General features: G+C 39.3%; 1 protein-coding gene across 2 annotated transcripts in view; it reads left to right on the top strand.

Annotated features, from left to right (window-relative positions):
- The window catches only part of Cacna2d3 (calcium voltage-gated channel auxiliary subunit alpha2delta 3), a 793,771-nt gene extending 773,201 nt beyond the window's left edge, over nucleotides 1-20,570 (top strand). For both annotated transcript variants that reach the window (XM_028754076.1, XM_028754077.1), the window contains 3 exons: nucleotides 17,169-17,281; nucleotides 17,499-17,581; nucleotides 20,151-20,570. In XM_028754076.1, coding sequence (XP_028609909.1) covers nucleotides 17,169-17,281; nucleotides 17,499-17,581; nucleotides 20,151-20,243 — 289 coding nt within the window. In that variant the 3' untranslated portion in view covers nucleotides 20,244-20,570. The remainder of the gene's footprint in view (nucleotides 1-17,168; nucleotides 17,282-17,498; nucleotides 17,582-20,150) is intronic.
- The last annotated feature ends 2,517 nt before the right edge of the window (nucleotides 20,571-23,087 follow it).

Genomic DNA, 23,087 nt, shown 5'->3' with positions numbered 1-23,087 from the left:
TGTGTGTGTGTGTGTGTGTGTGTGTGTGTGTGTGTGTGTGTGTGTGTATGTGTCATGTATATGATTGTTTGCATGTCTGTGGGTACACATGTGTGTTCAAGTATGTGTGTGCATGTGTGAATGCTTGTGGAGGTCTAAAGTTGATCTTGGGAGATGTCTTCAATCACTCTCTACTTTGTTTACTCAGACAGGTTTTTCTCTGGATCTGGATCTCCCTATTTCTAGATACTCTAGCTAGCTAGCCTACTCCTAACGTCCTGTTTCTCTCTCCCTAGTGCTAGTATCATAAATGGCAGCCATGTTGACCAGCTTTCCAAGGGTCCTGGGGACCTGAGTGCTGGTCTTCATGTTTGTTCGGCAAGCACTTTATCCACTGGATCATCTCCCAGACCCTTTATGACCCAGATTTTAGGCAAAGCAAGAATCAAAGATAATCTGTAGAGGATTAAAATCTGCAAAAGTTAAAGACTTCAGTCTCTGCTTGAAGCATATAAGATTTTATCTCACATAGTTGTTTTTCAGAGCCCAGTTCTGTACCTATGTAGTGGAAAGCAAGACACCCTGGTTCCTGGCTGTGTGATCTTGCTATCTCTGGCTATCTTATTTCCAACTTCCTCTTCTCCTTTGCTGAGGTGAGCATTGCAGAAGCCTCGGAGTCCATTTTCATGTTTGATCAGCAAAGTTCCCCTCAGAAGATACTGTGTGCCTGTCACTCTGCTCAGAAGAGGCTGTCTGGAGATTGTATTCTCCTTCCCTTCCAGCTCCAGCTCCATGTGCCTTGGAGGGAAGAGGTGGACTGGGTTATTTCACATCCAGTAACGGACACATCAAATTGCTTCCGTCTCTCCAACTCCCTTTCCAATGACGGCCTCATTCATTACATCCATTTTTGACCCATCTCTGCTTCTTGGCCACTACTGTGTTTTGCTCTATTGAAGTGTTTCCCTCCTCAGGCATTTCTGGCCCCAGGCAAACCCACCAGCCCCAGCAACTCTATACCATGATGTCAGCCTGGCTGTGAGGCCCAGCAGAATGGAGGTGTGCTTTATGAAGTTCAGCCGTGCACTCTGGGCCATAAATACATGCTGTACACATAAATGTACAGCTAACACTGCCCAGGCCCCTTCAAGGCACCATGTTAATAAGCAGACAGTAAGTCTTTAAAATATAGAAAAGCAGTTAATCTTTCCCCTGGTAAACGCAATGTAGGGGGTGATTTTTCTCTGCTTCAGGGCAGCTATGTACAGGATGCCATCTTCTAGGATTTAAGAGCAAAATGGAGACATTTGCTATGAAGTTTTATGGCAATTGTATTTAAAACCTTTGTTTATCCTTAAGTATTTGTATCCAGTGAGCGTATGTGAAGGCCTCTCCCTCACAACACATTCCAGCCCGAATAGTTCAGTGCAAGACAGACAGTTTGCTGCCCACAGCAGTGGCGCTTCCACTAGAGCCCAGCAGGTTTGTAACTTTGGTTTGACCAAATTTCGGCCCTAGTTATACTAGGAAGGGACTCAGCCTCACGCTTCTCTCTTTGTAAAGTAGGGAGTGCTAACTGACTTCTACGGCTGCCATAAATGTCCGCTCATGCTCTGAATCCTAGGGGTTATCTTTTTGTAAAATGAAAATGTCCGTGCACCTTGCTTCTATTATAGCACTTAGCCTCATAAATGCTTTAACAACATATTTATACACTCTGCTTTTAAGGACATTTGGTGGCTCAGGTTAAGTCACTGTTGACAGTTATTGTGCCTGGGCAATTATTCTCCATCCTTTGCCGTCAGACTGCCACAGTCTCTGGTCATTTATTATGTTCCATCCTATGTATTAGTTATAGAATTGGAGCTTATAGACATGTGTCTTGATCGGTGCCTGCTTTATACACAAATGCTGAGTATTTGAAAGTTATCCAGGAAGTCACAGAATAGTAAGATACACAAGCCAATTAAGAAACCCAGAACTACAGTGCTTACTGGATTCAATAAAAACACCCACAAGCAGAAACGGAAGGCTAGGGAACTTCCTTACCTGTCCTCTTTAAACTGCAAAGTTCACATAACCTCTGCTGATTTGCATCTCCCCCTTCCTTGTCTTTGCTCACCTCCCCTCTCCCTGGCTGATGGGCTGACAAGGAGAATCGGAGAGTTAGGGACTAGGGAAGGAGGCTCATCATCAGAGATGGATGCAAGGGCGAGACGGCCTGCCTATCATAACCTGCTAAATGGCTATGGTACCTGTGAGTCAAGTGGAGAAGGAGCATCATCCATGGGTTGATTGAAGGATAACACAGATCAGCCCAGAGGTAATGGTGCCTGTGCCTTGTGAGAGTATTCAACTTCACTTGATCTTCATCCTTCTTGTCAGGGGGAGCACACTTCATATAGTCATCTGTTCTTTATTTTGTTCAGCTCCGTGCATTATACTTGGTTTTGAATCATTGCTCACTCACTGATTTGTTATATGTACCTAGTACATGTGTTGGATTTTTATCTCATTTATTATTCTTGTTCTCTATAGTAGAATTAAGTATTCTTGAGTGTTCCTACTTCATGTGTACTTTAACATTAGCTTCTCACTGGTGATGTTTAAATGTATGTTCATGACAGTAAACAGAGATTCCTCCTGTCCCTTCCATGGTACCATGTAGACCACAGTGGTAACACACTGCAGCCTACTCAGATATTGGTGGACATTCAAGTATGTTCCAGTCTTTTCCTTTGAAGAAACAATGCTACCAAAGGATTTTCTAGACACCAGATTTTTAGAGCTTTTCTCAGAAAGTACTAAACAGAGTATCTAAATAGATTCCACTATTATAAATGTTTCATGCTGGTTTTAAAATTTCACTTTTGAGACCTAGAGAGATGGCTCAGTGGTTAAAAGCACTGACTGCTCTTCTAAAGGCCCCAGGCTCAATTCCTAGTACCCACATGGCAGTTATTAATTGTCTATAATTCAAGTTCTAAGTCTAAGGGATCTGATACCTTATTCTGGCTTCCATGGCCATCATGGATTTGTATGTGTGTGTGTGTATTCATATGTATATATCATATATATATATATATATATATATATATATATATATATATATATATGTGTGTGTGTGTGTGTGTGTGTGTGTATATATATATATATATATATATATATATATATATAGAGAGAGAGAGAGAGAGAGAGAGAGAGAGGTTCAGATATATATACAGGCAAAACACTCAGACTAATTAACATAAAATAAAATCTGAAAGCTTCCTTTTCCAGGAGTGATCTAGAATTCTATACACATCTACAAACCTCTCTACCTTTATATTTCTTCAGATTTTGTGTCACCCAGAGAAAAATGGGTTTCATTATTCTCACTTCCTTTAAAGTTGTGTTTCTCTGACCTTTAGTAATTTTACAACTCTCCCTACATATCTGCTGCTCTCTCCTGACTCGAAGACTTACTCTTGGGTAGAACAAATTCCTTCCCTGCTCTTTCTGTAAAACCTGTTTTTCCTTCAATTTTCCAAATGAGTTTCAGTTCTAAAATCACCTCTGAATTGTCACCTCAGCCTCTGTGTAAGTCCCTTTTGGGCTTTGGTTGAGATTGCTTTGAATAGCAAAGTTAATTTAGGGCATATATTCAGACTCATTTCCACAATAGTGTCCCTCCTTCCAGTTTTAGGTTGTCTGTTTATGTTCTGCAGGGTCCATCCTTTTCTTCATGAAAGCACACATTTTACTCAGTTTACTCTTGGGCCTTCACAGTGATCATCAGCCCTATCAATGGGTCTTTCATTCTGAAATGTGTTCCATTGCTTATTGCCAATGTGAGGTTATAGTTTTATGTGAGGACGATCTAACCAGTCAACTGGCTGGGTTCTTTTATTAGTTCCAGTGGCTGGTCAGTGGGTTCATGTGGGTTTCCTAAGAACACAGCCAGATCTGTTCTGTGGGTGATGTGGCAGCTCTCACTTGGGGGTCAATTCCCAAAGAGCATTTCAGTTTTGTTCACTGCAACTGGTCTGCTCCTGTGTTTAATAGCTTGGCCAGATGGAGATAATTTGTGCTTGACTCCCCAAGGTGTGTTTTCTCTATGTTCCTCATTGTTTGCAGGGGAGTTCAGCATGGTCGCTGAAGATGTTTAACTGGCTCTGTTATCCTTCCGACTTCTATGTTATCCTGTGACTTCTTCTGTGTTTGAGAGTGTCAAAAGTTGATCTGTGTTAAGACTGCTTTAATCCATAGTCCGATACTGTCTGTGGCTTGTCCTCAGCCCTCTGCTTGCTCTTTAGGCTTCTGCTTTCAATATTTTAAGTTCAGTCATGGAGTCAACACATACTTTACTAGAATCTCTGTCCCAGACTCGGTGCTAGAACCTGGAGATGAGGGAAGCTACAGACACTCAGAGATAGCCTGGTTTCCACGAAAATTGTACTTTACTGCAGAGAAGGAGGAAGCTGGGAAGACAAGAAGGCAAGGGAAACAGCAGAAGTCACTGGTCCTTGGCAGCCACTATTCCATTTGGGGTAGGAAGGAATAGAGTCAGTTTAGAGTGAATTTGTATAAGGAAAGGGGAGTGGAAAGTATGTGAGAGGGAGGGAGAGAAAGGGAATCTGTTGTCTACAGGCACCTGTAGGAGGAGCTAAGGTGGGAGGAGTTAGGAGAGGAAGAGGTGGAGTAAGGAAGAGAGGAGAAAAAGGAAGAGGAGGAGCTAGGAGACAGGAGAGGAGCATGAGAGACAGAGAAGAGAGGGAGGCAGATGTTCACACGTCTGTAGCAGTCAAAGGTAGTTGGTATATCTAGGTTGGGTATTGAGTTACCCAATTGTATGGGTATCTTGTTACTGATCATTACCAAATATATAAGCCTTTGACTAAGCTTTAAGCATTAGTCTCATCTTTCTACTGGGCCCATGTGGATGGTGGGATGGTCTAGGCAATGCCCAGCCTTGCAGAGACATCGTGGGAGATTAAACCATCTCCCACGCTGATGTCTCATGGGTGGCAGGGCAGGTATTTCTAGTTGGCCATTTCTTTCTTCTTTTTTTTTTTTCTTTTTTTGGTTTTTTGAGACAGGGTTTCTCTGTGTAGCCCTGGCTGTCCTGGAGCTCAGTCTGTAGACCAGGCTGGCCTCGAACTCAGCAATCTGCCTGCCTCTGCCTCCCAAGTGCTGGGATTAAAGGCATGGGCTACCTCTGCCCTGCTAGTTGGCCATTTCTAACTGCAGCACACACGTGGCCTCCGGCCAAGAAACGTGGTGGCTGGGCTAGGCAAAGTCACTGCAGCTTAGATAGTTGGATTAACAAGTGGCCGATTTTAAATACTTACTATAACACCACCAGTAGCTGAAGGTACAGTTTAAGGGGAATGGCCCCTGAAGGGGAATTGTGGTGGTGTGCCTGTGGCTGAAGCAGGGGTAGATGATGGACACACGAGATGATGAATTTGAGGCTCATCTGCCTCCTGTGCTCATGAGGTACATCCTTGCAGCAGCCTAAGCAATAAGCTTTGGAGAGGAACCCAGAAACTCAGCCCCACAGAGAAGGGAAGAGCAGGACAGGGGCACAGATGTAAGGTCATGTGTAGATGGTATGTAAATGTTATTTGCTAACTCTATTAGTTCTTAATATGATCTGGCCAGCCCACCAGTAATCAAGGCAGAGTCCTATAGATCCTTGTAAATCAGCCTTAACTCAATTACTAGGCTGTCTTCTCTAATTGATTTTTCTATATGCTAGACTGTTAATTCCTCATTTGGACTCCCCAAGTAATTGTTGTTTAAGTTTCATCCTCAGGGTCCACTTCTGGCCATGTGCTTATGATCCATCCAGCATCATGGCAACCTTCTCCTCTTCCATTCTTTTTCTTTATTCCTTCTTCTCCCCTCTCATGCTCCCTACCTGTGACCCCAGACCAATAACTGAAACTCCACCTTCCTCTTTTCTTCCCAGCAATTAGCTATAGCCACTTTTCTTTAACCAGCAGCTTGAAATTTGGGAGCAAGGTTTACACAACAAAGACTGGTATAGGCGAGAATTCACTCATCTGGGGGCAACCAGATCTTGGGGTATAGAATTTAACATTTGAGTATGTAACAACACCAGACCAAGCCCCCAACAGTCATGTTTTCATTTTCATTTTTCCAGTTTCAGTGATCAATAATTTTATCCCCCTCCCTTTTTTTGAACATACAACACAAATTAGATCCCATCTCAAACTCTGGAGAGTAGGTGGAATCTGTTAACTTACTCCTGTGTTTGTTTTGCTTTGTCTTTCAATTCTTTTTGCCATTCACTCTTAGCTATGTTCTACATATATGAAAAATAGATATGTCTTTTTTCACCAATGTGTAAGAATCTTGTATCCGATGCAGTATAGACCTAAAGAGTTCCTACTCCACAATTAACTCATGGCCTCATCCCTCTTGCTATTTCTGCCCCCCCCCATTTTTTCCCATCACATATACAAGGACTTATCTTGTTAGTGGCTCATGACATTTTCCAGTAGGGACAGTTTGAGTCGTTCTATTTCAATGATGGCTTGCTCTGAATAATTGCATGGTAGCTTTACTAACCTGTCCCTCTCCAATTCACAGAATTTATTTTTTTTTCCTGTTGGTACTTTTCATTAAGACTGATTTAGAAGACACTGTTTATTTAATATGTGACTCTAACAACTTCACATTCAATGTGACTGCAGTGATTTTAGACTCTGAATAACATATGTCTATGTGTTTATTAAATACTATCTTGAGCTGACCTGATCTGTATTTCACGTCTCTTTGGTCATTATTCCCAAAGGCTTAAATTTAAATATCTAGTGACTATTTTTCTTCTGGACTTAGATATGCCTTTGACATCCAGCTCATTCACAAATCTCCCTGTATCCTGTCTACTGTGAAGCTGAGTCAGTCCTCATCCAGTTGAAACTTATTTGCTATCAAGCATCTTTCTCAGCCTTGTTTTCTGTTGTTTGAGAATTTGATACATGCATATCATGTGCTCCTTTTTAGATTCTACTGGGTCCAATCTATGTGTTTATGGATATAGGGCTATCTAATGGGATATGGAAAGCCTGTAAGGGGCCACACCCTTGAAGAAAACTGGTATCCCCAAAGCCTATAAATTGTCAACAGCTCTTCAGGTAGGGGTGGGACTTTATGATCCCCTCCCCCACCCATTTTATAATGTGAGCTGGCTTGATCTTACACAGGACCTAGGCATACAGTCACAGCTGCTTTGTAAGATAGCAATGTGCTTTAAAGTCCTGTTTAGTTCACATATTTTAAATCATTTGGACAGGGGTTTCATCTTGTAGCTACAATCTTCTGTATTGTATATCTTCCCTTTAAATTTCTCCCTTTGTTTTTCCTTTTTGAGCAAATTGACTCCATGATTATGGCCTTATGTGAGTGACTAATTCTAATCAAAGAAAGGCCTGTTTTCAGTGTTCAATTTTTGTAACTCTTACTTGGTGCTAATGATTTTATCCGTCTTATTATTTTGGTACTATACCAGGTTAAAGCTCGCTGAAGTAAACATGTACTTTTGTGTCTTAGAACCCATTAGATGATAGCTCTATATTGTTTTGAGTTCCTTCTCAACAAACTGACTCCTTTCACATATGCCAAATATTATTAGTGCTAGGGAGAGACAAATGGTCAAATGTGGAGAAATCTGAATCTCATAGAATTTTTAGACCCAAGTCTTAATTTTTAGCTTATAACCACAATAGGGAAATGACATTCTAGTGTCAGTTTCAATACTGCCTGTCCACTTTCCATTGGCAGAATATAGGTATTTGTGCAGTATTCTTCCGATGCTCTGTATCGTGGGTGTCTTGAAGACTCGTGGCCTTTTAAGTTCTGCCCATTTTCTGTAATAGGCTATTATCCCTAATCTTTGCACTAAGAAGTGTTGACTGCTGGGTTTCCTCTCCAGCCACATTGTCCATATCCCTGATGAGCTGAAGCAATGGCTCTTTTTCCACCTTTGAGTTCAGAAACAGCTTGCCCAGATTTCCTTTTTACATTCATGCAATCTATAATTTTTTATTAAAAGGGTTTATCTATTTTACTTCCTTTAAAAATATTTTTCTCTCTTCTAAATAAAATCTTTCTTGGATTATAGAAAACTAAGCCTTTCATAAAAGACTTAATACAGTACCTATCCTTCCAGGGCTGTCTTCTGGTTTTAGTATTTGTTCAGTTTTGGTAAGCCCACCATGAATTTTGTTGTCAGTGAAGACTAAATGCTTTGTGTAATTTGGATAAAAGGAATGTATTCAAATTTTTGGAACCACATACAAGAGTCTGTGGGGTAGAAGTGCCTCCAAAGTAAATGGAAGTCTGAATTCACCATGGTGCTCTGGCCTCATGGTGATATGGTCTAGAGCTTGGAGTCCATTGGTTAGTTATGCCTATAAACTGGAGATCATGTGGTATAGTTAGGTCCTTTGCTGTGGAACACTCAACCACACCCACAAAGTAACTGATAGGCAAGGCAGGTTACATATGTTGGGAAACATATGTAGCTACAATAAACTGATTGATAATAGCCAGGCATTTGCTATGTGCAGTATTTGTAAACATCAATAGTTAGCCAGACAGTAAGTAGTCCGTTGGTTGCTTTTAGTTAGTATCTTTTCTGTTTTTTTTTTCCTAATAAGTTATATTGTTTTGGTGGTGGGGGGTGATTTGAAGTAAAAATGACCTCTGGAAAGAAGTCCCTTCTGGCAGGTTTAAAATAGTGACTTGACAATCAAGAATCTAGAAGTTTTCTTTGCATTACACCAACATGAGAGAATCATTTTCTGGGACTGTAAAATTTGCAGTATATGTGCATGCTGGAGTCTTTGTAAAGAGTGTGAATAAGTAAGAAGACCTCACAGGGTCATGATGCTTGAATGGGTGTGATAACATCATCTCTCAGACCAAGTTTGGCACAGGTTACTATATAGGGAAGAATACCAAGCAAATTTTTAATCTTCTACAACTGCTAAGTGGTCAACTGTATTTAGGGTGGTAAGAAATATACTTTAATAATAAGAATCAGTAGAGGCATTGGAGGCAGGCAGCATTTCGTTTCCTCGGTCAGCATAGTGGGAAATGAACAACAATTTTCCAAAGTCCATGTGGACACATCATCAGGAGATGAGGCATGTGTGGGAGGTCAAGAGTTTAGCCATTGAAGACTGACAGGGTCTTTTCCAGGGAAGTTGAGGGAATTTGGCATGAGCTGTCTCTTTCAATAGAGAAAATCACCCACTTTTACCCCCCACTTGTTAAATCTGTTGTTTCTCGGGAGCTCATCATGGAAAGAGCCCAAATTCCAGTGTGAAGGACATTTTGAAATGTTCCTCAATTGGTGCATGTCCACAAGCCAGCCTCAGGGCTAGGAGATACTCTCTTGTAGAATTTTTAGAGGCCACCCTAGGAAGTCCCATAAAGAGAAACTAACAAAAACAAAAATGATCAAAAGCAGTCCACGTTTTCAAGAGTTTTGAACCAAGACACACTTTTTTTTTCCTACAATAATGCCAGTCCTTACCAGGCAAACTGGTTGGTAAAATGAGTTTGGTTGTGTCAGAAAATTCTGTTTCAGAGTAGAAGACTGGGTGGTCCTGGAAATGAGAATATCCTTGTCTAACGACCATTCAAAATTGACAAAGAAATGTTTTTTCTATCCTTCATTTAATATTAGAATATAATTAATAGCATATAATAACAAGAACTGTCAGGTTTCTAAAACGCTCATATAACTTCGGAACATATTAATAATTTACTTAACTAAATATAGATGTACTATGTGTCTTTCGAATGCCAGAGTTCCATGTAAATCCAAAAGTTAACTTCATACCAAAAAAGGATTAAGTCTGGAATTTTTTAAGCACGTAAATGTTTTAAATATTTAGCTGGGTAGGGTCATTATAAAATAAAACCAAGGTGATAAAATGCAAAATTTACTTGAAAAACAGGTTTACTACAGTATAATTGATAGGTATTTAAAGTATGCCACCTGATGACTCTGACATAGTTATATATGGCAGGGAACTGTTGCCACAATAAACCTGGTAAGTTTGCCCGTCACTCTGAGAGTGTTCCATGTCCCTTGGAATTACTTCCTCCATTCTCTTCCCAGTGCCCCATCTCCCATGAAAAACCATTGCTCTGTAATTTGTCTCTAGAGATTCATTTGCATTTTATAGAATTTGTCATTAAGAGGACAATGCAAGCCATATATTAATATCCCTTTGTCTCGTTTCTATCACCCTGCACAATTACTTTGAGATTCATCAATGTCAGAGTTTGTAATGAGGAATGTCCCATTGTGTAAATACTTCACAATTGATTTTTTACACTTCTCTCTAGTTTATTTTTAGTGAGACATATTATTTGTACATCTTTGTGGGGGTATATTATGGTAATTCAACACATGTATACAATATTTAATAATCAAATCAGGGCACAAGCATTTTCATCTCTTCAGCCATTAATCATGGTGTGTGCTGGAAATGTAACACTCCTAGCATTTGAAGCATGTAGATTGCTTCATCATATAGTGGCCCACTGTGAATAGCTCCTTCCATCCCTCCGATCCTTTACACATCCCTGTCTCTAGTGACCACTATCCCATTCCTTCTACAAGCCTGACTTAGTTTCCACAAATAGAGAACATCATGTGGGATTTTTTTGGGGGGGGTCTTTTAGGTTTTTTAATTATTTCATGTATTATAACAGCTTCCAGTTCCATCAGTGTTGCTACAAATCACACAGTTCCATTCTGCAGCTGAGTGATGTTTTGTGCTAGTTTTCCCATGTGTATGTGGTATGTGTGCATGTGTGTGTGAAGATGTTTACACCCATGTATGTAAGCTAGAGATAGAATTTAAGATGTCTTCCACTATCACTGCTTCAGAAGAGCTAGTTGCCCAAGGAGCCCCTGTGATGGTCTTGTGTCCCACCCCACCAAGGACTGAGGAGCCATACTATCATGGTTTGCCTTTATGTAGGTGCTGGGATTAAGTCATTGTGCTTGCTTAGCAAGTAGTTTATGCAGCAAGCCATCTTGCCAGTCATTGATATTCTATTTTCAATATATATTGTTTTCTTTATCTATCTAAAGGACATCTACTTTGATTCTATATTTTAACTGAGTCAAACTGCAAAAGTATTTTAGTATAGTTATTCCATTATTTGAATATATATGCAGATTTAGAATTGTTGAATATATGATGGTTTTATATTTAGGGGTTTTGTTGTTTTGCTTTGCTTATTTTGGTCTTTGAGAAAGCTCTACATTGCTTTCTATGATGGTTATAATGATTCTCACTAACAGTATAGAAGGGTTCCCTTTTCTCAGCATTCACTGGACTGTCTTGTTGTTGTTGTTGTTGTTGCTATAATACCCACTCTAAATGGGGTACAATGATTCCTCACAATGGTTTGAATTTGCTTTTATTTTTCCCTACTGGAGATCAAGTTCAGCACTACATGCATGTCTTTTTAGCCATTTACTACTAGGCTACATCCCAGTGTACTGTGATTTGGGTTTGCATTTTACAAATGAATGAGACTGGGCGTATTTCCATGCCCTTGTTGGCTCCTTGTAAAACTTCTTTTGAGGAATGAATGTCTATTTAGTTCTTTTTACTGATTGTTGGATCTTATTTTATTATTCTAATCATGTATATATGTGTCAGGGGAGCATTATCCACATGAGTGAAGGTGCCCTTGGAAGCCAGAAGAGGCCGTTAGATCCCCTGGCATTGGAGTTACTGATGATTGTGAACCTGAGTCTTCTGCAAGAGTAGTAAATGCTTTTAATTAATAAATCATCTTCCTAGTCTCTATTTATTATCATTTTTAAATCAGATATTATGATGCTTTGAGCTTTGTGTATATGAGGGGTTATTCAGTTGCTTTTTCTTCATGTATTTTATTTTTAAAAAATATTTTTATATTTTGAGAATTTTATCCAATGTGCTATGATTATGTCCAGCCTTCATTTGTCTCTACAACTTACCCCAACTCTACCACAACACTGCCTCTCAACTTCAACTTCATATCTTCTTCTTCTCCTTTTCCTTCTTCTTCATCTTCTTTTTAAATTCTACTATATCCCATTAGTTCTCTTGGTTTCCATAGCTACATAGGTACGAGAACATCCTCTGGAGCATGGAAAACCTACCAATTCCAATACTGTAAAGAAAACTGAGTGACTCGCCATCTCCCAGCCATAGTAGTATTCATTCAGGAGTGGGACGTCATGAATCCCTACCTCCTCTGTGCTCAAATTTTGAGTGGATTGATCTTGTGCTGAATTCGTGAGCACAACAACCGTGTCATCGTGTTCTAAAGGCAGCATGTCATAGCACTCTTCTAAGTCTTCTGTCATTTATTCTTTTTTTACTCCCTTTTTCTAATGGTCCTGGTGCCTTGGAACTGATGTCCTCCTTAGAGCTACTCATTCAGCCATTAACTTTCAGAATTTTGACAAGTAGGAAGTCTCCACTGCTCACTACAAAAAAAGAATCTTTGCTACCAGCCTTGAGAGCAGCCACTACTGTGGATGGGTGGATGGATGGATAGATAGATAGATAGATAGATAGATAGATAGATAGATAGATAGATAAATAGATAGATAGATATATAGATACATACATACATGCACACACATACATACATACATACATACAAACATACACACACATACATACATACATACACACACATACAAACATACATACATACATACATACATACATACATACATACAGGTTTTTGCATACAAAATCTTAGTATCTTGAGTTATCTTAGTATCTTCTTTTGCCTGAGTTTGAGTCTTTATTATGATTAATATATTTATTGATTTTTACGTATCCGTTATGATGATATGACTTTTTGCTGATGCCTTACACCACATTCATTAATCTGAATATATTCAACCATATATAAATCCCCAGGATGATTTTCTGAGCCACGGTATTTGACATTTTGATGAGCTAGGGAACTTGGTTTGCTGGTATTTTATTGAGAAATTTAGCATTTGTTTTCATCACTGATAGCAGTCTATATTTTGTGTATTTTTTTCTTGTTTGTGTATCAGAGAATAGTGATCTAGTAAAGATTATGACAGAATTCCTTCCATCTCAACTTTTGGAATAGATTAAGAAGAATTGAGATTAGCCTTTCCTTAGGTATTTCTGCTTGGGATCATCAGTATATATAAAATAATATTTAATAAACTTACTCCTGCTTTGCTTCAAATGGATGTGATTCAAACTATGGTATTTATTTATTAGGTTCTAGATAATTACTGGTGGATTACCCATAATATACATCTCTAACACTAGTCTGGCTACTACCCCTTTGCTACTATTCTTTGTGGAATAATTTTTGTCCTCCTTTGGATGTGTCATAGTAGTGTATTTGTGTTGATCTCTGTACAGTTTTTATAACTGGTTTTCTTACCAGTTTTATTAAACAGCCTTTATGAGTTACAGATACTTTGGATTTTTGTAGGAGAGATGAAAAGTATTCTGTGGTATTTCTCCAGCTTCAGGTGATCTCAGCATTGTCTGTCTCCATATCTAACCTTGTCTGCAGCAGTTCTTGAAGGTAGTTACTTGACTTAGTGCTGGAGGAGGGCTTGTGGTAATAGCTGCCACATCTCTGTAGAGTGGGATCTGGAGAGGTCTGTTCTTTGATCTCTCTGAGAAAGAGATACCAGGTATTGTGGTACCAACTATCATAGTCTGAGACCTTCTCCAAGATTCTGAAGAAAAATATGAGAGATGATTGGGTCAGTGCTCCCTACAACAAGAATGAGATGGAATGAGCTCACGCCCTACTGGCATCTGTAGCACGGGTAATTGCGGACCACGGTTATATAGTATGAGAGGAACCCTGCCCAGGCTCCATTAGGAAATAGCTAATGTTGGGGACTATAACACCCTTACCTGCTTAAAAAAGCAGCAGAAACCAGTTAGTACCCTATGTAGGAAAGCACAAGTGGAGACCTTCTCTAGTTTCTGTAGGAAACATAGTGCGAGGATTTTGAGCTCATAGCTATGGCACCTATTCATCCTAATACTCAGTATGCTGAATGGCAGGCAGTCTTCCATCTATTGAGATACACAGTGACTCAAGACTTCTGATAGGATCATGGGTTCAGCTACTAGCCCCTAAGCTGAGATGGTATCTGTGGCTATTGGGCAGATCCTTATTTGCAGCAAAGCAGTTTCTTCTCCATTAGCCTCACAGATTTCATGCTTGCATGTGCCATGGAAGTCTCCTGCAGCTAGGACTCTGATACACTGCTGTAATTGGTGCTTTCCTTTCGCCAACATAGCTGAAATGTGAGTTGCTGTGTTCTTTGAACTGTTTTTCCAACTCTTCTAGATTTTGGATGTCAGCTGTTCCTTGCTAATATTTAAACATTCTTTCTTTTGTTGCACTATGGTAGACTAGCCCTCAAGGCACCTCTATGTAGCCATTTTGTTTTGTGAAAAAAAGAAATGTAGGTCAAAAGAGAATACATGAACATCACCTCCTATAAGAAGTAGAGCAGTGCTCTAGGGAAACTCATCTAACACTGACAAATTATCAGATGTACATCACTGTGCCTCGGATGTCACTTTAATCCCTTGAAAAATCCTGTGATACCCCAAGGCCCATGGCTTTGCCAAAACTCTTTTACTCTCAGACATGTCACACACCACCACACTTTTGTCTGTGTACTCTGCCCCTCTTTCTAGCTTTGAAAATTGTTTTAGAATAAAGCTTTCCTTTTGTTTTTTGCTAATGTTCTGCTAGTCTTATATAAAATATGTCTCATTTTCTTCTCGAAGTCATTTATTTTCCTTCCTAATTTTAGTTTGTGGTCCTTAATCATATTGGAATTCTTATAATACAATTATCTAGTATATAGGAATGGCAAAATATAGTTGTAGCAATTTTTATATTGTATAAAACTAAAACGTTTTATAAAACTAAAGTAAAGACTATGAAGTCTATCTTGGTTATGTTTTCTTATAAATTAACTCTGATGAATATTACTCAATTTATTATAACATAAACTTAAGATTATATATTTTATTAAAAAGATTTTGAAGATGTTTGGATTTATTCTACATGACTCTGGAAGGTGACAGAGCTCAAAACCTCCTATGTGTGTCCTCCTGGATGATCCAATAGTATTTCTTGAAACCCAGAAATAAAGTGATATGGGAAATTTGACACCATTGTGTATCCTGAGGTTCCTTGCATATCCACAAAATCCAGTCAATTTTTTAAATGTACCTTTTCAGGCCAGAGAGAATAAATACTGCTTATCCTGGCATCTTTAGAAGTTGGTAGTCATTATAATTCTATAGCAAAAAGAGGAAATCTTAATGATTAAGAGAAAGACAGATGAAACTGTAACTACAAATAATGGAGGAGCCATGGGGAGAAAAAGCCAACCTATAATATGCAGAAGTTCCAACAAGTGTTTTATCAGTAGACACCCTAACATAATGTACTAAGAATAGGACTTATCAATCAAAAGCAGGATGCTGGCCTCAGAAAAGCCTCTCCAATATCCACTTGAGAAGTCATCTCAGGCTGAGGCTTGGGACACAGACAGTCCATGCTGATGCATGGCCACAATCCAAGGGACTGGCAAAAGTAGATACTCCCTGGAGGTCCAGTTTAGGCACCAAAATTGCTGATATAAAATAATGTGCCTGCTTTAATAAAAATGAGAAGATAATTTATTCTAAGCCAAATATGAATGACTGTGGCTTGAAAACAGATTCAAGTCACCCTGAATGACATTTTCCACCATGGAGGAAGTTATATCAACTTTTGAGGTCACCTAACTAAACAAAATAATAAGGAAATACATTTTCCAAATACCTTAGTGGGGACACTTAACAAAGCAAAGTTTCTGACGTGATCTTAGCATTCTTAGCTTTGGTGTTAGAAGAAGTAAGGCCTCTTCTGAGCTGACCCAGAGAGTATCTCTAATACTCACAAGAATGATAAGGTCAATACAATGTTAAGGAGAATGGTTATTAAAGTAACTAAGATAGACTATGATAATTTAGCCCTCCCCCACCTCAACCCAAATCTTTGCACACTCCCAATGGTCTAGTCATCCAAGACCAAGCACTCATCAAGATCTTTAACATCCATGAAGCTTCTTCAGACCACAGCAGGACAAAAACAATGATGCCATCAAACTCACCACACTTGGACTGGTTGTACTGACAGATATCAATGTTTGGAGTTGTTTTACTATCTTAGTTCTAAAATTAACCTAGCACCTCTTCAATGTCTAGCATCAGTTTCACTGAAAACATTCTCCTCTTTTCTGGGCAGATATAAAACAAAGTGGTATAGGAGTGGTTCTAGGGAATGCACTGTCTTGTTTCTCATCGACACATACCAGTCTTTGGGGAAAGGAAGGGAATCACTCCTCCCAGAAGAAAATCAAGTGCAGAGTGAGATAATGCTTCAGGGTCTGGACTTTCTCTTACCAAACTAGAAGGAAATAACTTGTTCATTTTGAGAGTCCTGAGATCTAGGGAATGAATAAATTTAGAAAACTGAGGCAAAATCCCAGTCTCATCAAAATGAATGGTACTAACTTCGAGTGAATACAGCTGTTGTTTTCTCATTCCAAGCTCAGTATTTTCCATTAAAGCACCTCATTGAAAAAGGGAACTTCCTGGGAAGGTTATCTTTGAACCTGGTTCCATAAAATATTATAGTTGTTCTCACACAGGAGGGAAGTGTTCTTATACATGTTTTCATTTGAGAGATGGTATGATGGTTGGTTTTAATTGTCAAGTGAACACAATTTGGAATCATTTCGGAAGAGAATGTCAGTGCATGGTTGTCTAGATCAAATTAGTCTGTGGGAATGTCTTTACCTTGAGTGTGTTAATTGGAGTAGAAAAATTCACCCACCATGGGAGACATCATTCCCTAGGCAAAGGATACTAAACTATGTGAGGGTGGAGAAAAGTAGCTCTGCTAAGACTGCCTGAATTCACTGTTTGGTGTTCCTAATTATGGATGCAATGTGACCAGCTGTCCCAAGCTTCCGAGCTGTGAGTTCCTTGCAAGGATGAACTGTAACCTGGGATTGAAGACAGATGGTAAATGATCTCTCACCATCTTGTTATCTCTTGTTCCCGCAGGTCCTTTGTCATCCAGCAAATCCCGAGTAGCAATCTATTCATGGTGGTGGTGGACAGTAGCTGTCTCTGTGAGTCTGTGGCTCCTATCACCATGGCACCCATTGAAATCAGGTATATCCTTTTGTGTGTGGGTTCACCCACTATGACTGCCACTGCTAAAGGGGAAGCAACTGTAAGTCAACTGGAGGGAGATATGTCATAGAGGGAAACAGTCCATCCTTTACGTGTATACAGAAGGAAGTGGTTAAGCTACTTCAATGCCAAATTTTGACCCCTAAAATTCAGAGTGAGATAAGTCATTGTCAGATGGTCGCCTTAACTACAGTCAACATAATGAATCCCTTAAGTGTGAACGTTTAAAGGCTCAGAAGATCAGACGACGTCCGGAATCCTGCCACGGCTTCCATCCTGAGGCAAGTCTGAGAACCATTACAGTTTTCTTTTCCCATCAGATTCACAATGAGTACCTCATAGTGACCAAGAACTACAGCTCAAACTTTGACTCAAGAAAATAAAAAAAAGGGATACACGGCAGCTAGCAGTTCAGAATGCTCAGCCCATCTGTGCCTTATTTCATCTCTGCTTATATATATATATATATATATATATATATATATATATATATATTAGAACTTTTACTGTTGTTCTTATTTTAGATGTGTTGTAGTTCATACACAAGGGAGCTCTATCATGGTTTATTTATCCTAAATGGAAGATAAAGTGAATTCTCTCTGCTTACTTCAGATAGCTTTTTGTTTACAAGAAATTCACATAAAGAAAGTGGCAATTTTGGTATCACATGATCACTTCTGACGGAGCGAAATGATAAGCCAGAGCTGGACTGTCCGGTCTTTTGACACTTCAATATACTGTTCTCTCTAAACTTGTGGCCTGCACTCACTGCTGTTCTGGAAGGTGGGGGGCATCAGGTTAGACACACCTGCATCCTAACCCCTCAATTGTCACACTTATGATTATAAGTGCAGAATTAAGCCCACTCCTGACAGAGGTGAGGTTGCATACATTCTTCAGTGACACCATTTTAAACCAAGAAAAATAAGTTTATAAATGAATTCAACTTCTACCACTACCCAAAGTAGAAAGCTTACCTAGATTCATAACTACAGAGAGATTTAATGCCTACTGATGAAAAATGTCACCTCAGCCTTCATGTCTGTGCACGTTCAAATAACACATAATTATAATGTGCTATAGGCTATTCAGTTTCTAAGATGCTAAAAGTCAGTATACTACCTATAATAAGTACTGTCAGTATTTCATCTATAATAAATTACAGTTTGTTAAGAATTTTTATTTCTATACTCAAAGGGGAAATTGATAGCAATATGTTGTATATATAATATATATAGTGAAAAAACATTTTTAATATTTCAATGAGCCTAGCCAAATGCTACTATACAAATATAAACAATTTGAATTAAAATCAGAAATTGAGCTAGGTATGGTAGCTACACCTATACTGCAGAACCTTTGAGCAGAGGCAGAAAGAGAGCAAGTTCAAGGCCAAACTTAGGAACAGAGTGAGACTCTGCCTCAAAAATGAATAACCTTCAGGATCTGCATACTTGGACAACTAGGCAATTAAAAGTTACTAAAGTTAACAAGATAATTTTTTGATAATTGGATATAATAAACATATAAAAAATAGTAGTTTCTCTTTTTTAGAATAATGAGGTAGGGTCAGTGTAATCAGAAAGTAACTTTATAAGAAAACAGTCAAGAAAAGAATATATAGATTAGTCTTACATGCCAAAATAGTAGCCTCATGAATAGCTAGAAATTTAAAACGATGCCATATTGTCTATGTGGCTAGAAACAATGGAACAGACCCATTTGACTGTTTTAAATGTTTTCACCTATCTAGATAAAATATAGCAAAGCCAGTAGCAACTTTAAAGAAATTTAAATGATACTTATTAGTAATAGCCCAAGGTTATTAAAGTAACAAAAGGTAGAGACACCTAGCTCTAAAACAGTCTCAAGCTTTGCATCCTTCCTCTGGGTCCCTTTCCAGAGGCACAGGCAAATCCCACTGAATGGTAGAGACTTAACATCTAGAAGCTTTTGGCAAAGTAAAGAACAGTTGAGAAAATAAATGCCCATTAATAAGAAAACAGCCAAAGAGAATAGGAAAATAATGGAGCTAGCAAAATTTCTAGATGCATTTAGAGAAAGGAACATATAAAATGATTTTTCAAAAACAGGTGTCTCTCCCCCAAATAAAAAGAAAGGCAGCCAGAGGAAAAGTTTCTGAGCTGACTGTGCCCCTTAGATCTGGAGCTTAATTCCTCTCCAACTAGAATCTATTATGCTTTTATAGGAACACAGCAAACTCCTGCACCAGCAGCCCTTTGCCTCTTGAATGCTCTACATCAGTAGTTCTCAGGCTATGGGTCACAAACCCTTTGGCAAACCTCTATCTCCAAAAACATTTGCATTACAAATAATAACAGTAGCAACATTACAGTTATAAAGTAGCAATGACAATAATTTTATGGTTGAAGGTCACTGCGACAAGATGAATGTTATTAAAGGGTCACAGCGTTAGGAAGGTTGAGGACCACTGCCTTATACCATTTTCAGAGGGCCTGGGAGACGTGGCTCAGTGATTCAGTGAACTGCTCTTGCAAAGAACCTCAGTTTGGTTCCCAGCACCTGCCTTTGGTGGCTTACAATTGCTATGATTCCAATTGATCAGATGCCCCCTACTGCACTCAGCCACACCCCTGACACACATATTAAAAAACAATCAAAGTAATTCAAAGAATGATTTAGATATTTTGCATATTAACAACTGTAGATAGATATTTGGATCTCTAGCTTGGTGGGATTTAGACAAATCTGTGTCTTTCTATCACTGAGTCAGAAGAATCTGGAACCCTCATCAGTATTAAAAATTGCAAAGCTTCTGATCCTCCTGGCAGCCATTTCTGTTCTAACCAGCCTCTGCTTTTCCAACAGGAGAATGCAAGAGAGTGTGGGGGTGCATCGAGTCTCCAGGCCCAGGTGGGCTTGCTGCTGCTCCCCCTGGTCTCGAGTCTCTTCTCAAGGTGACACTAACTAATGGGATGTTCTTTTGGCATGCTATAAATCATGGATAAACTGTGAACCCAACTATGGTGCAACATGGGAGACATAAGCATAGCCCAGCCATCAGCATCTCATGATTTTAAACTGTGCGTGATAGAAACTCTAACAGGTACATTGACAAAAAAAAAAGTTATCTTTTTACTTTGCCAATCATGCAAATGTGAGTTTGCCACATGATCACCCTTCATCAGAAATGGGGCTGTACTGGGTAGGCAGTGTCCTTCTGCTTGAAAACCATGGAAACCAATTTAAAACTGTGTACTTTTTAAATAAAGTATATTAAAATCATAATCATCTTGTTTGGCATTTGTCATTTTGTGAGCTGAGAACATCGTCTAAAAAAGAAACAAAGAAAAACACACAAACAAACAAACATGGTTAGAGAAAGTCACCTATTCCAGAACCCAGGATGGCGTTGGCAGAGAAATGTGCCCCCAGAGCAGAATCTAGACAAATAGTTAACAATTGTTTAGATGTTCCACTCAAATACTAAAAATATTTACAGAATTAAATGATGCTATCATCTGCACTGAGAGATTTCATTACATAGAACCCAGGGGTTGTTGAATTAGGCTTCAATAGGAATCATACTTTGGAGAACACAAGCTCTCTTAATAGTCAAGTCCTGAACTATTTAAGGGCAGAAATAAAGAAGTCATAAATCCCAGGAAATTCTTCTGAAAAGGCTTGGAGGAAATGAAGAATGACCATGAAAGACTCTGAAGCTTATTTCTTCAGCAGTTGGCTTCTGTCTTTGCCCATAAATAAGAGGTGAAACTAGATCTTAGATATTACAGGACATGAAACTACCCAGACCTATAACCATTCCTGAAATGCTGGCTCCTGAACCAAAGAGAGCACATTCACTGGATCAGAGTAACCAAATAAGGTGGAATAATGTCCTCACCTAGGTAAAGAAAGAAAAATGGCCCTGCTCTACAGGACGCCTATCTCAGAGCCATCTGGAAGCCACTTAAACTTCCAGAATAGCAGCAACAACAAAGCCAATGTTACCAGCCTCACCTCTTTCTAAAATAGTCCCAGGGTTAATGGGAATAATGACAAAGCATTGATATGCTCCTTAAGGTGACTTACGGTGCCCCCCACCCCCCAGCTCTGGTCTCTATATAACAACACTTTCACCTGTTAAAAGGGTAGTCACCCTTGGGTCATAGGAAGGTAGCTATCGATATAGTTCACTTCTATGCACTAAAAAATGAATAAATGCCCTTGTCACTCATACAAATAAAAATACATTATACTTGATACTAGGCAATGATTCTAGGTAACTTTAACAAAAACAGTACTCTATAACCCATAATATTCCACTCTAATTCTAAGGAACTGGCAAAAAGAAGCCAACTATATCATAGCATCCGTGATTTAGCACTGATAGTGTAAAATATGTGTTTATAATTACACTCCCGATAGAGTTAAATAGCAGAGTAGAACTGCTGTTTGCTGTGATCTAAAGATAGCGGAATTGAGTCATGCTATGCCTTGTGGCATTGTGAGTTATCATGGTCTGGAAAATGGACCAGGAGGCCCTTCATCCTGTCTGCTCCAAAGACGTCGCCAAGCAAGTGGTTATTCCTTTTATCAGCTTTGCATTAAGTAACTTTCTCTAGCCTACCATGTCCCAAAGGCAACTCTCCATCCATTTTTACCAAATGTGTTCTTACCAATGACTAGACAGTGCCTACTAAGGCTGTGTCCATAGCCCATAGTTCTGTGGGTTTCAGAATCTCTGCCCTCCATACACCAGACCCGACTGTCCCTTAAAACTCAAGTCCTGGCTGCTGCTGTGATTGTTATTCAGTCCCCCAGCATGGGCCTAGTTCACGCTGCATCCCTGTGTACTGACCCCATTCTTTGTACAGTCAACAAAAGCAGTATTTCTAAACAAATGCCTAGTTACACATCCTTGTCCCATGTGACTACAGTGACACGCAGAGATCCTCGTATTTCTCCATATTTACTGAAGCACACTGTCTTAGAATCTCTTTGGTATTACTCAAGAGTCTTGACTATTGAAGGGCAGAACCCTGATATTTGCAATATTTAAAATTCTAGGGGATACTACTTGATGCCATATTGGAGAACTACTAATACATGGCCCTGCAAGATCGCTGGCTTCTGCCTGCCTTCCTAAAGCTGCCTTGTACCACTCTGTTCCATTCCTGGCTGATCCTGCTGCGCGGCAGTCCTCTGGGCATTGATGATGCTGGGTATGGCCCTTGCTCAGGCCTATTACATATTCTGTTCCTTCTGTGACCCTGATGGCCACAATGGCTGTTCCATTATATCTCTCTGAGCTCCACTTAAACACCCCCTCATCAGAGACACCCTAGGAGACATGAAGCTTGTAGTCTGGCTTTGTATTTCCTTTACATCAGCCTCTGGAAGAGTTTTCAGCTCTTCTACTGCTTTGAAGGAATTTGCCAATATCATGACCTTATCTCCTGCTCCTAGAACACTACATATAATAAAAATGAAACTGCTCCCAACCATGGCAAACCTAGTCTGTGATGCACCCTGACGCCTGACTCTGCCATACTGATGCTATTGAAACTACCTTCCTTAACTCCTGTGGTCTGCAAGTCAAACCAAAGTGGAATTAGCTACTGTCGCCATTTTACAGACAAGGCAATGGAGGCACTAGAGAATAAAATGTTCTGCGTTCACATGGCTGGGATTTGAAGGCAGGCAATTGGCCAGCATTGTAATAGCACACCATAATCAATATTATGGAGGATTATATGCAATGCAAAGCAATAAAACACAAGTTAGGTATGCTGATGGTTTTTA

Source organism: Grammomys surdaster, unplaced genomic scaffold, assembly GCF_004785775.1.
Source record: "Grammomys surdaster isolate TR1022 unplaced genomic scaffold, NIH_TR_1.0 125979, whole genome shotgun sequence".
Taxonomy (NCBI): domain Eukaryota; kingdom Metazoa; phylum Chordata; class Mammalia; order Rodentia; family Muridae; genus Grammomys; species Grammomys surdaster.
The sequence above is the reverse complement of the archived record's forward strand: the minus strand, read 5'-3'. Positions and strand labels throughout refer to the sequence as shown.